We start from the raw sequence: 19,134 nt of genomic DNA on the forward strand, positions 1-19,134 counted from the left end.
TCAAACGGTTTAAAGGTTAGAGATCCCTTGTTGCGCATTCACTTGCCTCCATGGCTAAGTGGCTTAACCCCAACTATGACGTGGACACCCTCGAATGAAGTGACTTTGACATAGTCAAAGATCAAGGGCTTAACCACAAGACAACTATGATGCTTCAGGTCAAAGGACTACTTTGCAGTATCCCAACCATGAGTTCTCATGTGACATGAGTATGAGAACTCCTCGTTGATCGTGTTCAGTGGACTCATTCGTTATTGAGCACTTACATGCTTGTCTTGGTGTCAATTACACCAATGACTCGAGACCAGTCACTCTCCATGAGAGAAGACACAGCACGTACTGATCTTAACGAACTGTCAATGCCCAATTGGCAATCATATGATCAGGAACGTTTAGGATATGTATTCGAAAGAGAATGGTCTCATAAATCTAACTTGTTTAAATTACATTCTCCTAATTACATATTCCTTGGACTTATCGTTTAAGCATATAACATTTATATGAGACGGCTTAAAACAATAATCTTTGCCCTTGATATTAAACTAGATTAGTTAAACATGTGAAATATCCGTAAAGTATCATCATATGATTGGTTTTAGGGCACATTTCCAACACCCTTTGACTCCCAAAGAAATAATGCGTAAATAGAATCCTTCATGTATACGTAAAAAGGCGATTTATGCATTTCATATTGTATGAAAAATGTTGATATGAGTTGTACCAAGATCGGTACAAGACGATATCAATGCAAGCCCAGGATCAGAACCATGGCAACTCTCAAATGAATCCTTAAGTATTTGAGAAATAATAAAGGATGGATTCCTCAAGAATGAGGAAGAATTAGAGTAACGTAATGGAAGCGTAAATGTATTAGATTATGAATCTAATCCATCATTCGATGTTTCTTCATTATGAATGAAGAGATAATCAGATATCTCTTTATTATGACTAAAGAGATATTTGGATAGAAACATTAAAAGTAATGACTTTAGTGTGTTCCATTGTGAATGCAAAATATATTGCCATATAGAAGCTTACAAAAATGTTGTTTGGATGAGAAAGTTCATTCATGAACTCTCTATTCGGTTCCAACCAAAAAGTGTCTTTAGTGTACTGATACTACGACACTAATGGGGCGATAGCTCAAGCCAGGGAATCAAGGTCTCATCATGATCCGAACTTAAATGAGAGACTAAACCACATGATTAAGAATCATGTATAATGGTGACGTCGTTATTCTCAAGGTTGCTTCTATGGATAACATCTAGATATCCATTGTCTAGGCCTACTACTCAGCCATTTTTGAAATGACTACAGAAGAGGTATCATCAATGATGACCAAGCTGATTGGCTCTAGTGCAAGTGGGAGATTGTTGGAAATGTGCCCTAAAACCAATCATATGATGATACTTTACGGACATTTCACATGTTAAACTAATCTAGTTTAATATAAAGGGCAAAGATTATTGTTTTAAGCCGTCTCATATAAATGTTATATGCTTAAACGATAAGTCCAAGGAATATGTAATTAGGAGAATGTAATTTAAACAAGTTAGATTCATGAGACCATTCTCTTTCGTATATATATCCTAAACGTTCCTGATCATAGGATTGCCAATTGGGCATTGACAGTCCGTTAAGATCAGTACGTGCTATGTCTTCTTTCGATGAGAGTGACTGGTCTCGAGTTATTGGTGTGATTGACACCAAGACAAGCATGTAGGTGCTCAATAGAGAATGAGTCCACTGAACACGATCAACGATGAGTTCTCATACTCATGTCACATGAGAACTCATGGTTGGGATAATACAAAGTAGTCCTTTGACCTGAGGCATCATAGTTGTCTTGTGGTTAGGTTCTTGATCTTTAACTATGTCAAAGTCACTCCGTCAGAGGGTGTCCACGGCATAGTTGGGGTTAAGCCACTTAGCCATGGAGGCAAGTGAATGCGCAACAAGGGATCTCTAACTTTTAAACTGTTTGAGGGAGAATACTCTATGACATGATTAAGAATCTCTTACCAGAGTATGAATAAGATTTAAGAAGTCGTTTTATGAATAAGATTTAAGAAGTCGTTCCAAATCACATTCAAGGTAATCATATAAGTAAGAGAATCATATTGGATAGTAGACATGAATAAACTATCAAACCAAACAATGTGGTCAAGAGTATTGTATTAGAGAATGACCGTATTCCATTGTAATCCTAAACTAAATATGTTCTCCACCTCTTCTGATTAGCTTGGGTAACCATGACATACTGCTAGGTGTCACTCATGGTTTATGGAGCCTTAAACGTGTATAATCACTAAAGGGAGAATTGAAAGTAAGTTTCAATTGACAATCTATTTGAAAGAGTTTTAATCGCCCACTGCCTCACTAAAAGGAGCCTAATGGATCGTATACCGTGTAAGGTAGAGATTGAAGAAACAACGGAGATGAGTAAGGACAATTAAATGGTTTAATTGGTTATGGCAAGAATTAATTAATATGTTAATTAATCAAACGAATAAGTTCGTTTTAAACCTTGAGTTAGTTTTGGGCCTTAAAGCCCAAATAGGGCTTTGAATCATCAAGCCCATTAGCTTAAGTTGTATGACAACTTAACAAACAAAATTCAAGAAGCCCTAAACAGCCCAAAGGCTTAGGAAAACTGGCCATATAGAGAGGGGTAGTGAACTTTGCTTAATTGCAAGTTTGCCACTCCATTGTGAGGTGGTATAAAGGCAACTTTATAGCCATTTCATCCTTAGGGTTTCTTTTAGAGAAAAGATGAGAACACAAGCTCCATTTTTCTCTCTAAGAGGCCGACCACCCTAGAGGATTTTAGTAGCAATCTTACTTCCTCTAGGTCACTCATCTTTTCTTTAAGTCTTACCTTGGTGTGGAGACTTAGAGGTTCTCAACTTTGGGAACTTGGAGAATCCTTTCAACCATCCTCATCCAAGAAATCCATGGAGCTAAGAAACAAGAATGAAGGCCCTCTGCTTGGGTGATTAGCCTTTGCTTATGCAAAGAGGAATCAACAAAGGTATAAAGTTTCTCAACTCACTTTGTTTTGAGTTGAGTCTTGGCTCACCCTTCTACTAGGCTTTGAATTTCATGGGTAATGTTTTGTTTTTGAGTGCATATAAGCATGATTCCGCCATTAATTGTTAATTGCTTGCCATAAATGGTGCTCAAATGAACATGTTTTTCACAAAATTTCCTTCACTTAGGGCCTCCGCATATAGATCTCGTCTAAATACTCAGGAGACTTAAATGTAATTATGTAATAAAGGAAGGGGCAAATATGTAATAAGTGAGGAGCCCTTATTCTATAAAAGGACTCCTCACCCTCATAATTAGAGGAGGCCATTTCTTAAGCCTTCTCACCGCTCTCAGAGCCTCACTTTCATTACAGAGGCTCTCACACTCTCTGTTGGAAATGTGCCCTAAAGCCAATCATGTGATGATACTTTACGGACATTTCACATGTTAAACTAATCTAGTTTTACATATAAAGGGCAAAGATTATTGTTTGAGCCGTCTCATATAAATGTTATATGCTTAAACGATAAAGTCCAAGGAATATGTGATTGGGAGAATGTAATCTAATGAAGTTAGATTCATGAGACCATTCTTTCGTAGACACATCCTAAACGTTCCTGATCATAGGATTGCCAATTAGGCGTTGACAGTCCGTTAAGATCAGTACGTACTATGTCTTCTCTCAGGGAGAGTGATTAGTCTCGAATCATTGGTGTGTGTGACATCAAGACAAGTACGGTAGGTGCTCAATAGAGAATGAGTTCACTGAACGCGATCAACGAAGAGTTCTCATATTCCATGTCACATGAGAACTCATGGTTGGGATAATGCAAAGTAGTCCTTTGACCTGAGGCATCATAGTTGTCTTGTGGTTAAGTCCTTGATCTTTGATTATGTCAAAGTCACTCCATCAGGAGGGTGTCCACGGCATCGTTGGGGTCAAGCCACTTATCTATGGAGACAAGTGAATACGCAACAAGGGATCTCTAACCTTCAAACCGTTTGAGGGAGAATACTCTCTGATATGATTTGAATCTCTGGCCAGAGTATGAATGAGATTAGGGAATGCGTTCCGAATCACATTCAAGGTAATCATATAAGCACAAGACACACATTGGATAGTAGACATGAGAAAATAAACTATCAAACCAAACAATGTGGTCAAGAGTATTAGATTAGAGAAAGACCGTATTGCATTTGTAATCTCGAACTGAATAGGTTCTCTAACCTCTTCTGATTAGCTTGGATAACCATGATATGCTGCTAGGTGTCACTCATGGTTTGTGGAAGCCCTAAACGTGTGTAATCACTAAAGGGAGAATTGAAAATAGTTTCAATTCACAATCGATGTAAAATGGTTTTAATCGCCCACTACCTCGCTAAAAGGAACCTAATGGATCGCACACCATAAAAGGTAGAGATTGGAGATTAAACGGAAATGAGTAAGAATGATTAAATGGTTTAATCATTTATTTATGGCAAGGATTAATTAATATGTTAATTAATTAAACGAATAAGTTCGTTAAAGACTTCGGGATAGTTTTGGACCTTAAGGCCCAATGGGCTTCGAACGTCAAGCCCATTAACTTAAGTTGTATGACAATTTAATGAATAAAGATTCATTAAAGCCCAAAAGCCCAAAAATCCCTAAATGGCCGGCCATATGGAATGAATTAGGGTTTTGGTTATTTAGGTCACTTAAAGAAGTGACTATATAAATGACTTTATAGCCAAATATTCATTAAGGATTAAAAGGGTTTATTTTGGGGAAAATTGGTGAGAATTGTCTCTCCATTTTTCTCTCTAAAGAGGCCAACACCTTGGAGGGTACATCTAGCAATCCTACTACTTCAAGGTCACTCATTTCTTCTACAATCTAACCTTGGTGAAGAAACTTAGAGGTTCTCAATTTTGGGAACTTGGAGAACCTATTCTTCCATCCAAATCCATGGATCTAAGAAGCAAGGAATGAAGGCCCCTATCTCTTTGGGTGATTAGCCTTTGCTTATGCAAAGAGGAATCTACAAAGGTATTAATTTCAACTCACTTTGTTTTGAGTTGATTATTGGTTCACCAATCTACTAGGCTTTGAATTTCATGGTAATGTTTTGTTTTTGAGTGCATACAAGCATGATTCTGCCTTTAATTGTTAATTGCATGCTATATGATGTTGCTCAAATGAACATGTTTTCCCAAAAGATTTCCTTCAAGTGGTATCAGAGCCTAGGTCTAGTAGTTGGTGAATCCTTTTGGGTTTTGTAGTTCATAAGTTTGTGATTTAAAAGTTGTAATTGTTACAAGCTTTATTCTTGCTTCTTTGAATGTAAATTTTGTTGGAAAATTTGCCATCTCAAATGTTGTAGATGTTGTTCATATGAGCACGAATATTGGAGCTAAAATTTGGTGCCATGCTTTTGGGAAAATTCGGCCAAATCCAAAGGGTGGATTTTTGGGTTCTTGTTTGACTTGTTAAAAGTGTTTTAATGTGTTCTTTGGAACCCCTAAGTACCCTAGTTTGGTTAGATGTTATTTCCCTTAAGTAAGAATGGTTTTGGAATGTTTTTGGGTGAAAAAAGTCATGGAAAAATTTAGGTTTTTCATGAATGTTCTTCATTGTTCTTGATGTTCTTGCCAAGAACAAAAAGGTTTGGTGTTTTGATTCAAAGTTTTGAATTATTACATAAAGTTTATGTGATATGTTTTTCAAATGATTTATCATGTATCTAAAGTGTTAAATATTTGATTAAATGGCAATAGAAAAATCTATCATCAAAACTTATATTATTTTTATGAAAGGTGATAGAAATAATGGTGATAAGAAGTTCTTATCTTACACCACTTGATTGTTTTTGACAAAACTCACAAATCAACACACACATCACTCTTATCCTCTCCCCAAAACCGGCCACTCCCTCAAAGGGAGTACTTTTGGGGCTTTTATGCAATTACATAAAGTTTTGATACTTTTGTGTATTTGCACTTTGGCCCAAAAGTTTACGTTTTTACGTTTAGGTCCAAAAACGCTAAAGGACAAATTGTTTTGTTCCTTTAATGAAGTGTTTGCATTATTAAAAGTTTGTGTTCTAGTTGTATTTACATGAAGTTGTGACTTTTGTGTATTGTACAAAGTGACCCCAAAAGTTTTTGTTATTGCAATATGGCCCAAAAGTTGAGGTTAATTCCATGATGGCCCAAATAGGATGAGAACAAAATTGTTTTGTCTCTTTAAATGAGAATTGGATTTTCATTTTGTTTAGCTCCATTTAAATCAATTTTATGGATACAAAAACCAAATGAAAATGTTGCATTCAATTAATTAGTTAAAGTGTTAATTAATTAAAGGGTGATTATGAACCTAAGCCTAATATAATTGAGCTATGTGAAAGGCGTTTCAAATTTGTTTGAACCATGGGAATGTGTAGATTAGATTTTGGTTGTAATTTGATTTGATCAAATGTTGTAAAAGGGCTTAAGCTCTTCTTTACTTTAAAGTAATTTGTTAAATGCAAATGTTGTAATGAGCATAAGCTCACCTTTACTTTGAAGTACTTCTTTCTTGCTTTATTTGATATGCATGAAAATGAAGTAGTTGGGTCCAACGCCCATAAGACAACACGGCTTAATGTGATTAAACGCGTAACTAAAATCAATCTTCATTCCTAGACCGAGATTCAACACAAGGCTCGTGTTGAATCTAAACAAAGGTTCATAATCATCCTAAGGCCCTAAGGCAACTATATCCATCAAATGAATGCAAAGTTTATGTTAGTAGTATCATATACTCTTACTTTAAAAATCGTTTTATAAGCATAGTGGGAGTATTATGTACAACTAAAACAATGAGATGGACTAATAGTTGTAAGAGGACCAAAATTGTTTTAATAGAGATTAAAATGAATATTTATATGTGATGAGACCTAAAACCCTCAACCAAATCAATATTAAGTTGATAAGCGAGAGATGTTTAGAATATCTCTTCGTGGCCTTCCACCGTGGTGGGATCCAATCGTTTATGACTTGTACACCGGCTTCACCCTATCATGGGGGAGTACAAAGTGCATGCTTATACTCAGGAGGAATCCATACACATATGATGAGGTGAGTGTAGGCAACGAGGATGGCCAATATCATATCATTGTGAGGCTATTCTTGAACCCCTTCATGAACTAAGCATGGTGGGAATGACTTAACTAAGTGCAATGGAACCAATATCATATCATTGTGAGGTTACATTCTCTAGAGGCCAAATAAGATGGGTACTTGCATTAGTTGCAAATGAGTAAGCGTACTCTCTCATTATTATTAATGCTAGCCGATATCGTATCATCGTGAGGTGGGCTTGGTAATAGTGAGCCTCCCATAACCTACTAGGAGTTTCATCCAAAACTCTCGAATTCCAATGAGGGATATGGAATTTGCCAAAAATAGTGGGTGGTGCTATTTGATTTAAAGACCCTGAATCAAATGGCTTAAAATCAATCAATTTATATTCGTTATGTATTTGATTACCAATATATTTGCAAACGCTATCCAACACTTGACAAATAAAAGCCGAACGTTTAGTTTACGGACTTGGTACTACAAAACCATAGATTGTCTTTAATGGCTTGTAAAAGTACCAAAGTAGTCTCATCCTCACAATCTTCCTATTGATAATGTATCATTAGAAGAATATGTTAGAAAAGGTCTATCATAAAGAGGACAACACTTTTAATGTCATAATTCTTCAATTACAAATTGTTGTATGAAGAAATAGGAGTTGCTTTGAACAACCCTTAGTCAATGCAAACACTTAGTGCTTGTTTCTTTGTTACATGAACAAGGAACTTGAGAAGAAAGCACAAAGGCATGGACACTTTATGTGCCATGATTCTTCACTTACAATTTGTTGTGTGAAGAAATAAGAGTTGCCTTGTACAACTCTTTAAAGTTTGTAATTATGTTTAGAACATAATGGTTGGTTGACAAAAATAGTCCATTAACATGGATTTATAATGATTTTGAATCATTAAGTGTTGAAGTGATAAAACCACTTAATGAGACGGAAACTAGGCAAGGACTTCACCTTTGTGTCCCTATCCTAATGGTTCACTAAGTTTATTGTAAACTATGTAGTGAACAATAAACCACATGCTCTCCAAAATTGTTTGATGTGTATAACACAATTGAAAAAGGTTTCAAGAGAGATAGTGGGAGTTTAGGGACCATGACTAATGTAGTCAAAGGTGAAAGTCAAATAAAGAAGATAAATAACTCCAAGGGAACAAACTTTCTTTATGAAAGGATGGATATTGGAAGGGGTATTTGCAAGAAATGTCTTGCAAGTGTCAAGAACACACCTTTCGAAGGTGTTGTAAATTGTTCTTGAATAGTTCAAAACAGTTGGTTCTTCTACTTGAATGCATGATTCCGTATTAGTAACTATGTTTTACAATCGTTGTAAAAGTGTGACTAATAAGAAGTAGAAGATATATGAGTGAAGAAAAGGTGCTTCACATTCGGAAACGTGAATCAAATATAGATCTCTGCGAAAGCAGATGGTACTTACTTCCTCATATGAACTACCAAAGAAATTGGAAAAACATAGATTGTCTTTATATTCCAATTTTAAGGAACTAAATTCCGTCACTATGTGAAATGGATAAATGTTTTGTTTGACAAAACAATGTTCTTTATTAATCAATGATTAGATTATGGTAATCTAATTAATTATCTCTATAGTAGAGATAATATGGTAGTGTTAACTGTTTAGAAAATAATGATGCTTAAAACCCCAAAGGTTGCAAGGTAGTGACTAATCCCAACTAAAGTTGTGATACCTCTAAAACATAAATTACGAGTTGGTCATAAATGGACGCTTTGGATCGTTAGATCCGGATCCAATACCTTCTTGTTAAAATTGTATGGAGGCGAAATGTTCGAATCTTTATTCTTTTGGAAAGAAGAAAGAATCACAAAGTTGTTGAGGTTAATTCACTTAAATGTTAGTGGCACTTGTCCACAAACATAATATTACTCATGTTGGATAACATTCACCGAAGATCACTCTCGGTTGGACTATAGTTTATTTTGAATAAACACAAGTCCGAATACTTTGCAAAATGTTTCAAAGAATTCAAGAAATGTAAGTTGATGAGTAAGACGTCTAAAGTATTTACCTCCTTAGATTTGATCCAAGATAAGGTAACACTTTAGAACAGTTTCCTTGAAAGATATCAAGGAAATAAGCATCATAAGATAATGTATTTCTCCATTAGGAGAAGAACGAACTCGAATAAGTTTTAGTTCGTTAGATGTTATCTATTACCCATATATAGGATATGTACTTCTAAAAACAATATGATTGTCAATGAGAAGATCTTCCAATATTTTCATGACTCCATAAGATGTAGTTGGAAAGAAAGACAAATCTTAAGCATGTTAAAGATTTGGGGTTGTGTGCTAACAAGCAATATTTGTTAGATAACAATCTTGTAGGATATCCTTAAAATAACTTTTGGATATCGCTTCTATAAACCAACTAACAAATGTTGTTTTGTTGGGTAGTTCATTGTAATTCTACAATGTGATTTGCCTAAAAGCAAATGAACGAGAGATAGAACTCGAAGAATGGGTTCTTTGAGAGACAAGATAGTAATCAACAAATATAACAACCTAGTTCCTATACCACAAGCTCCAAGGTAGTCGATAAGGATTTATAAACCGTCTCAGTTGAATGGTTTTGAACTTTATGACTACATTGAGTGCATATACGATATATACTCAAGAAAATGGTAAATGGTGATTCAATGTTTTGACATAATATGGGTTTCCGAAACCATTATTAAGATAGTCTTGATAATATATGTCTAAAACTATAAATCACAAGACATGTAAGTTGTAGAGATCCATCCATCATGGATTTTAGCAAGCAAGTGGGAGCTATTTGCATTTTATGAGAAAAGGATCAAATCGTTTGATTTCTCATAAAGATGTAAATGAATCTTTTGTTTACTAGTTTTACAAAAGATTAGTGGGAGTTAATCATGTTCCTAAAAATTTAAATATATATGATATATTAATTTTGGAAATGAAATGAATACTTCTTCGTTAAAGTTATGACTTTAATACATTATATGAAGATAGAATGTATATGGGAGATATAGTCTATATACATGGGATGGAAATCTATAATGATATATTTCATGATATAATTGGATTATATCAATCCCTAATAATAGACAATGGATGCTAGGAAGTTTCTCATATGATGATAAACTTCAATAAGAAGGACGATTCTAGTGAGACTAGCAAGTTGCCCTTCTCAAAGGGAACGTACCCTTTGACTCCCAAAGAAATAATGCGTAAATTGAATCCTTTATGCATACGCAGAAAGGTTATTTATGTATTTCATATTGTATGAAAAACATTGATATGAGTTGTACCTAGAACGGTACAAGACGATATCAGTGCAAGCCCAGGATCAGAACCATGGCAACTGTCAAGTGAGTCCTTAAGTATTTAAGAAATACTAAAGGATAAATTCCTCAAAGATCGAGGAAGAATCAAAGTAACGTAATGGAAGCGTAAATGTATTAGATTATGAATCTAATCCATCATTGGATGTTTCTTCATTATGAATGAAGAGATAAACGAATATCTCTTTATTATGACTAAAGAGATATTTGGATGGAAACATTAAAGTAATGACTTTAGTGTGTTCCATTATGAATGCAAGATATATTGCCATATAGAAGTTTACAACAATGTTGTTTGGATCGGAAAGTTCATTTATGAACTCTCTATTCGATTCCAACCAGAAAGTGTATGACACTAATGGGGCGATAGCTCAAGCCTGGGAATCAAGGTCTCATCAAGATCCGAACTCAAATGAGAGACTGAACCACATGATTGAGAATCATGTATAATGGTGACGTCGTTATTCTCAAGGTTGCTTATATGGATAACACATATAGATATCCACTGTCTAGGCCTACTATTCAGCCATTTATGAAATGACTACAGAAGAGGTATCATCAAGATGGCCAAGCTGATTGGCTCTAGTGCAAGTGGGAGATTGTTGGAAATGTGCCCTAAAGCCAATCATGCGATGATACTTTACGGACATTTCACATGTTAAACTAATCTAGTTTTACATATAAAGGGCAAAGATTATTGTTTGAGCCGTCTCATATAAATGTTATATGCTTAAATGATAAAGTCCAAGGAATATGTGATTGGGAGAATGTAATCTAATGAAGTTAAATTCATGAGACCATTCTTTCGTAGACACATCCTAAACGTTCCTGATCATAGGATTGCCAATTGGGCGTTGACAGTCCGTTAAGATCAGTACGTACTATGTCTTCTCTCAGGGAGAGTGATTAGTCTCGAATCATTGGTGTGTGTGACATCAAGACAAGTACGGTAGGTGCTCAATAGAGAATGAGTTCACTGAACGCGATCAACGAAGAGTTCTCATATTCCATGTCACATGAGAACTCATGGTTGGGATAATGCAAAGTAGTCATTTGACCTGAGGCATCATAGTTGTCTTGTGGTTAAGTCCTTGATCTTTGATTATGTCAAAGTCACTCCATCAGGAGGGTGTCCACGGCATTGTTGGGGTCAAGCCACGTATCTATGGAGACAAGTGAATACGTAACAAGAGATCTCTAACCTTCAAACCGTTTGAGGGAGAATACTCTCTGATATGATTTGAATCTCTGGCCAGAGTATGAATGAGATTAGGGAATGCGTTCCGAATCACATTCAAGGTAATCATATAAGCACAAGACACACATTGGATAGTAGACATGAGAAAATAAACTATCAAACCAAACAATGTGGTCAAGAGTATTAGATTAGAGAAAGACCGTATTGCATTTGTAATCTCGAACTGAATAGGTTCTCTAACCTCTTCTGATTAGCTTGGATAACCATGATATGCTGCTAGGTGTCACTCATGGTTTGTGGAAGCCCTAAACGTGTGTAATCACTAAAGGGAGAATTGAAAATAGTTTCAATTCACAATCGATGTAAAATGGTTTTAATCGCCCACTACCTCGCTAAAAGGAACCTAATGGATCGCACACCATAAAAGGTAGAGATTGGAGATTAAACGGAAATGAGTAAGAATGATTAAATGGTTTAATCATTTATTTATGGCAAGGATTAATTAATATGTTAATTAATCAAACGAATAAGTTCGTTAAAGACTTCGGGATAGTTTTGGACCTTAAGGCCCAATGGGCTTCGAACGTCAAGCCCATTAACTTAAGTTGTATGACAATTTAATGAATAAAGATTCATTAAAGCCCAAAAGCCCAAAAATCCCTAAATGGCCGGCCATATGGAATGAATTAGGGTTTTGGTTATTTAGGTCACTTAAAGAAGTGACTATATAAATGACTTTATAGCCAAATATTCATTAAGGATTAAAAGGGTTTATTTTGGGGAAAATTGGTGAGAATTGTCTCTCCATTTTTCTCTCTAAAGAGGCCAACACCTTGGAGGGTACATCTAGCAATCCTACTACTTCAAGGTCACTCATTTCTTCTACAATCTAACCTTGGTGAAGAAACTTAGAGGTTCTCAATTTTGGGAACTTGGAGAACCTATTCTTCCATCCAAATCCATGGATCTAAGAAGCAAGGAATGAAGGCCCATATCTCTTTGGGTGATTAGCCTTTGCTTATGCAAAGAGGAATCTACAAAGGTATTAATTTCAACTCACTTTGTTTTGAGTTGATTATTGGTTCACCAATCTACTAGGCTTTGAATTTCATGGTAATGTTTTGTTTTTGAGTGCATACAAGCATGATTCCGCCTTTAATTGTTAATTGCATGCTATATGATGTTGCTCAAATGAACATGTTTTCCCAAAAGATTTCCTTCACTCTCTCTCTCACAATCCTCTCAGAAATACAATAATCAGTGTAGACGTAGCCCAAACCTTGGGGTGAACCACGATACATCTTATGTTATTTACATTTCTTGCAGGTTCACGGTCGGATTTACGTTGTTCCAAGTCCTCCAGTTTTGTGCATCAACATTTGGCACCGTCTGTGGGAATCGATACGAAAAGTTGTGTTGTGAATCTGCAGAAACCAAGAACCCAAAACTTTTCTAGAAAATCCAACTTTTCAATCTTTTCAATTAACATCCCTTCATTTTAGCGGATCAGCCCTTTATTATATCTCAGTATTTTCCAATTTAATCCCACAATAAAAAAAAACTTGGTGTGAAAATTTCTTCAATTGGGTTGCTGAACAACAATGGCCTCTGTGACTATACCGCCGGTGCTTACATCCCCCAGAGACGACACAATTAGCCTCTCCTCCGAGCTCAGCGGCAACACCAAGAAGGCTGTACTCCTCTGGATGCACGAACCCCTAACCCGCGATGCCACCATCATCCGCCAGACACTGACCGTAGAAGGCGTCATGGACCTCAGAGCAATCATCGAAGTCATCTGCTCAAGAACCCCATCTCAAATCCTCCACTTCAAGAACCCCATCTCAACCTCAGAGTGGTTCAACTGCGTGTTGCAGATCACGGGCCGATTCACGATCAACAGCCAACCCCTTCTCTCTCTCCTCTCCCAACTGCTTACTTCATAGCATCAACTTCCAAACTCCAATTTTATGACGGCCACGAACGCCTCCTTCAATCCACACTTGGTGGGGTCCACAGTCCCTGAACTTTCCAGAAACCTTAGAATCAACGGAGCTCCGTTCTCCGTTAGAATCTCATAGTAACTACCTGACGACCCGAAGCTCTCAGAGGGCCCCTATTGCATCTACGTTGACTCGATCAAAACTGCCAGCAAAGAAACCCTCGAAGCCCTCTACCGTCAAGCAAGTGGTGCGTATTATAGTGTAGCGACCAAGACGTCGATTGGGAGTTCCACGACGGTGGATTTGTCTGTGGAGTGCGCTGGGATAATGGAGAGGCTGATGCTGGCTTAGGCCCAAGAGTGCGAATTTGAGAATACAATTGCTAAAGGGAGCACGCCAGGTGTTTGCGCCAAGATCTCGAGGCAGGTTGGGCTGTAGTACGAGGAAGCTTTAGCGACGTCTTACTATAGGTATGGTCTGCAGTTGCATGAGAAAAATGAGATTGCAGAAGAAATCGCAAGGTTAAAGAATGGGATCAGTGCTTTGTCTGAGGCTTGACCCACAATGGCGGTGCATGGGGAAAGGAGAAAGTCTGTACTAGTGGTAACCTACCTCACCCTTGGAACATGTGGAAACCTAACAGTGTTCATGAGCTTTTGAAGCGTGATTCCAGCTGCGTCCTATTGCACAAAAAAGAAAGCAAAAGACAGTGAAGGTAAAACAGTGTCCTTTAAACACACAGCTGGAAAGTAGTCTGACGACCACGATGATAAAGGAATTCAAACATCTAATGATGCCAAGGTGTTTGCCATTCCACTACAAGGTCCCAGCAGGAACCAGGCCGAAAGAAAAAGCAAAGCAGAAAACAAAAGCAAAAGCAAAAGCAACGCACCAACGATCTTCAACTGTCGAAGCTTGTGTGTTGAAACCTTTGTTTTGAATGATGTAATTTATTTTTCTTACCTTTCACAAACATCTGTATAAACCCCATCAGAGGGTTAAAAAAAAAAAAAAAAAAAACGGCAAAGCCCAAAATAAATGGGCTGGAATTTGTGTAGAGGGCGAAGGCCCATAAGCCCAAAATAGCTCCAACCAGGTGATCAAAAGTACGCCCAGTACTCCACAATTATTCGACAACCTGCCGCTATTACCACCAACCAGGTGATCAAAAGTACACGCAATACTCCACAATTATTCGGCAACCTGCCGCTATTACCACCAACCAAGTGATCAAAAGTACGCCCAGTACTCCAAAACTATTCGGCAACCTACTGCTATTACCACTAACCAGGTGATCAAAAGTACGTCCAGTACTCCCAAATCATACATGAGCATTACTCATGTCAATCATACATAAACATTCATGAGCATCACTCATTCAATCATACATAAATATTCATGAGCATCACTCATGTCAACATTCATGAGCACCACTCATGTCAACATTCATAAGTACCACTCATGTCAACATTCATGAACATCACTCATGTCAATCAACATAAACATTCATGAGCATCACTCATGTTAATCAGCTTCAAAAGCTTCATTTACAGAGCTCTAGCTTCAAAAGCTTCATTTACAGAGCTCCAACTTCAAAAGCTTCATTTACAAAAGCTCTAGCTTCAAAAGCTTCATTTACAAAAAGCTCTAGCTTCAAAAGCTTCATTTACAGAGCTCTAGTTTTAAAGCTTCACTTGCAAAGCTTCACCTACAAAGCTTCAGTGCAAGGTATACAAATACCATATCCGAACAACTGCCACTTCAGCCCATACACGAATTTAATTTGAAGTATCCAGCCAACAGACTCTATTGACTAAAGACTTGGGGGACTACATTATGTACCATATATTGGGCCTCAACTGAGCCTCATAAAAAATACTTGGGGGACTTAGCCCATTATTTATGTACTGATGAGCGAGCCCTTATTCTATAAAAGGGACTTCCTCACTTTCATTAGAAAGCACCCATCACTTATGTATTGAGGAGCGAGCCCTTATTCAATAAATGGGACTCCCTTACCACCATTAGAGAGCATCGTCGCCTACTGAGCAACCGCCTCGCCGCGAGCATCAACTCTAGCCCGTTATTCATGTATTGAGGAGCGAGACCTTATTCTATAAAAGGGGCCCCCTCACCATCATTAGAGAGCATCGCTGCCTACTGAGCAACCGCCTCACCGCGAGCATCAAATCTAGCCCATATTTATGTATTAAGGAGCGATCCCTTATTCTATAAAAGGGACTCCCTCACCTTTAAACGCCACAAGCCGAGCCAACCAAGGCAACATAAGCCACAAGCTGAGCAGCCTCGCAACATGTGCTACATCTAGTTGAGCCTCATTTCACATTGAGCGCCACCTCATATCGAGTATTCAGCTCTAGACGACATCTAGTTACTTCGGCCCACACATGGACTGAATTTCAAGTCTCCAGCCAAAAGACTATCTTGATTGAAGACTTGGGGGACTACTGTTTCTAGTATCGAACTAGAAACTAGCTAGGAAAGTTAGGAAAAAATTCCAATTTTCTGGAATTCTTGGACCCGTGACCATTTAACCACTTTTAGACCACTTTTCCGGCGAACCCTGTCTATGTGACGACCCCAAATGGGTATAGATCTATTCCCTGCATTCCTAACTTTACTTAGGCTTTTGAATCATGGATTTTGGTTAAGAATCGAGCTCGAAATGAGCTCTAGAAGTCTTGCGTTCCAAACTGCAAAAGTGCAGATTTTTGCAAGGAGGAAGAAGAAGGAAAAAAAAAAAATAGAATCTGTTGGGCCAGTCCAACCTTTAAACCATTTCAAATTGGACCTAAGCCATTTAATTGGTTTAGGCCTTATGTCCAAAATGGATTAAGTCCATTTAGTTTTAAGTTGGGTTTTACACTTAAGCTAGATTAAGTCCAAAAATTATTCTAAAAATATGAGGATGCTCATGGGGTTGAGTAGGCCACGATGGTATATTCAAACACCCCAATTGAGCGATGTATGAGAAATTAATGCTAGGTTTTGTATATGTGCTATTGAATTAACATTAAATTAGTTGTTTCACATATAGGTGAGACGTTTCCGAAGGACGAGTGTAGCTAGGAAAGACTCGGGGACCACGACCTAGCTATATACCAGTGAGTGGGCTTTCGCTTTTTAGTATATATATATATATATATATATATACATACTTGGTATTTTTCCCAGAAAACTTAACTAAATGGTTTTATATTTTGAAATGCCATGTCAAATGCTCTCTATGTTCGATTATGCATTAGTATGGTTATATATATTGTTGCTTGATGTTGCAGACGCTCAAGTAAGCTTCAGGTGAGCATATTGATGGTAATGAGTATACTTGTATTGAAATGTATTTAGAGCTTATTATCCTACACCCCAGTGTTAGTGCTCTGCTGAAGGACAGGGCCTAACCTTCACGTGATCGTTCACGTTCCGCACCACACGCTTACCTTGGATTCAAGGCAGGTGCCAGCCTGTCGTACATACCACATCAGGTGGTTCTGACTCATAGGTGACTTGCGATACTTCGCACAACCTTCACATAATCGTAGCACTTGAACGTATTTATTTACACCTAACCTGTCGTACATACCACATTAGGTGGTTCCGACTCATGTGCAAAATTTGATTGATGAGCTACGGTCCCAGTCGTATAGGTCACTTTAGGTGACTCCGGCTGGCATACTATTTCATATTGGTTTATTTCACCTGGCTTACTTATTTCTTACTGAGATTTGACATGGTATATTTGTGGAATTGTTATTTCGAATATGGTTTTGAGATATAAACATGCATGCTATTTCCTGGGAAGTATACAGGTTTTACGGCGAAGGGTTATTACCTTTGATAATTGAAATGGTTTTTGAATAGCTTTGTTTTTTCCCACTCACACTTTCTGTTTTGTGCCCCTCCAGGTTTTAATTGCTAAAAGTTCGTATCGACGAGGATTCTTGGCAAATCTCAGGATAGGTGGCTACTTCTGAGGGTATAATCCTTATCCACTCTACTGTACTTACTTATGCTCTAATGTCACGTGTGAAGTGGGTTCATTCCTGTTCATCAGCGCACTCTGGTATTTAGGCACTCTTAGGTTTAAATTTATTCACATTTTTCCACACCATCACACTTTATGGCTTCGTCACATTCCAGGTGTCGACCAACACAGCTCGATTCGGAGTCCTAGTGGACGTTTCGGGTCGAGGTGTGTCAGAGTTCATTGGAATAGAACAAGCACATGTCTATAATGTCCTTGTAGATATAATAAGGTAAGCTTCGTTTCATTCCAATACCCATATGTTGGTATTGTGCTTCACAAGAAATGTAACATCTGGTTCAATGTATTGTGCTTAATATAGTAAGACACATACTTCACTAAGACATGGTACTTCTAGACAAGTATCAATTCATCATTTCCCTCATGAGGATGAATAATCTCTCTTAGTGTCTAAATATTGGTCAATTATTTGACTGTTCAGCTCATGATCTTTAATCCATATGGTTCTTAATACCATGAACATTATGAATAAGATTCGGGTTGGTATATTATTCGATCTGCAGCTCGAGACAATATTATCTTCAACACTTTATAATCTTTCTAGACTCTTCAAGAGTCCCATTCTAATATTAACTCTTGCAGAAGATTTAGTATCTTGCAACAATATCATAATGATAGTACTTACTAAGGCAATGTATACCATCCATTTCGAGTACATAATTTGTGCTTTACCCTTCTAAGGCTTACCTAAAGCAATTTGAATCATTCAGGGATTTTCTACACTTGATGACACATTCTCCTTTGGAATTTGTACAAAGAAAATTTTCTTCTATTTATAATTGAGGGATTTACTTATGGAGATATGCTTCGGCCATTTCATAAGCCTTCGTATAATGTATAATTTTGCATTGAAATGAACAAGTTTCACAATGGGAAATCATGTTTACATGAGCGTATTAAAATTTCAGTTTTCAACTAGGAAACATGTGAGTGTATTTCACTATATTACAAATGCTCATATGTAACGTTCTGGGTTCAATATCAATACAGCTTATTGATGAATTTAGTAGCTATTGTAAAACCAAAATTAACATTGGTAATCATCAATTCATGATCCCATAATTCTCATGTATATGTGCGCATGCATAATTTATTAGCATTTCATTACTATGGATATCCTCACCTCTTTAGGGGCTTTACATTGTCTCTTCTAGGGCAATCATCTCTTATTAGATGAATTATTTTGAGAATTTGGATCATAACTTCCTTTAGAGCGTTATAGAGTTTGGATTTTTAATCTCCACTTCTGGGGAGTTAAATCATTAGAACCTATACGTCTATCATGCTTCAGGCATGAAACACGATAAATTGTTATGTCAATTTTTGTCCTTTTCGGGAATTGAATCCATGCGATAGCTGTCATGTTTCTGGCATGCAACAATTTAGTAGTGCCTGAAGGAAATTTTGTGAAAAACATGTTCATTTAAGCAACATCTATAGCAT

General features: G+C 37.0%; 1 protein-coding gene across 1 annotated transcript; it reads left to right on the forward strand.

Moving 5' to 3' along the window:
- The first annotated feature begins 13,286 nt into the window (after positions 1–13,286).
- LOC139191912 (annexin D5-like) lies at positions 13,287–13,631 on the forward strand. The gene has a single exon (XM_070812943.1). The coding sequence runs from the start codon at positions 13,287–13,289 to the stop codon at positions 13,629–13,631; it is 345 nt and encodes a 114-aa protein (XP_070669044.1).
- Positions 13,632–19,134: the final 5,503 nt, after the last annotated feature.

This window comes from Malus domestica, chromosome 15 (genome assembly GCF_042453785.1).
Source record: "Malus domestica chromosome 15, GDT2T_hap1".
Lineage (NCBI taxonomy): Eukaryota > Viridiplantae > Streptophyta > Magnoliopsida > Rosales > Rosaceae > Malus > Malus domestica.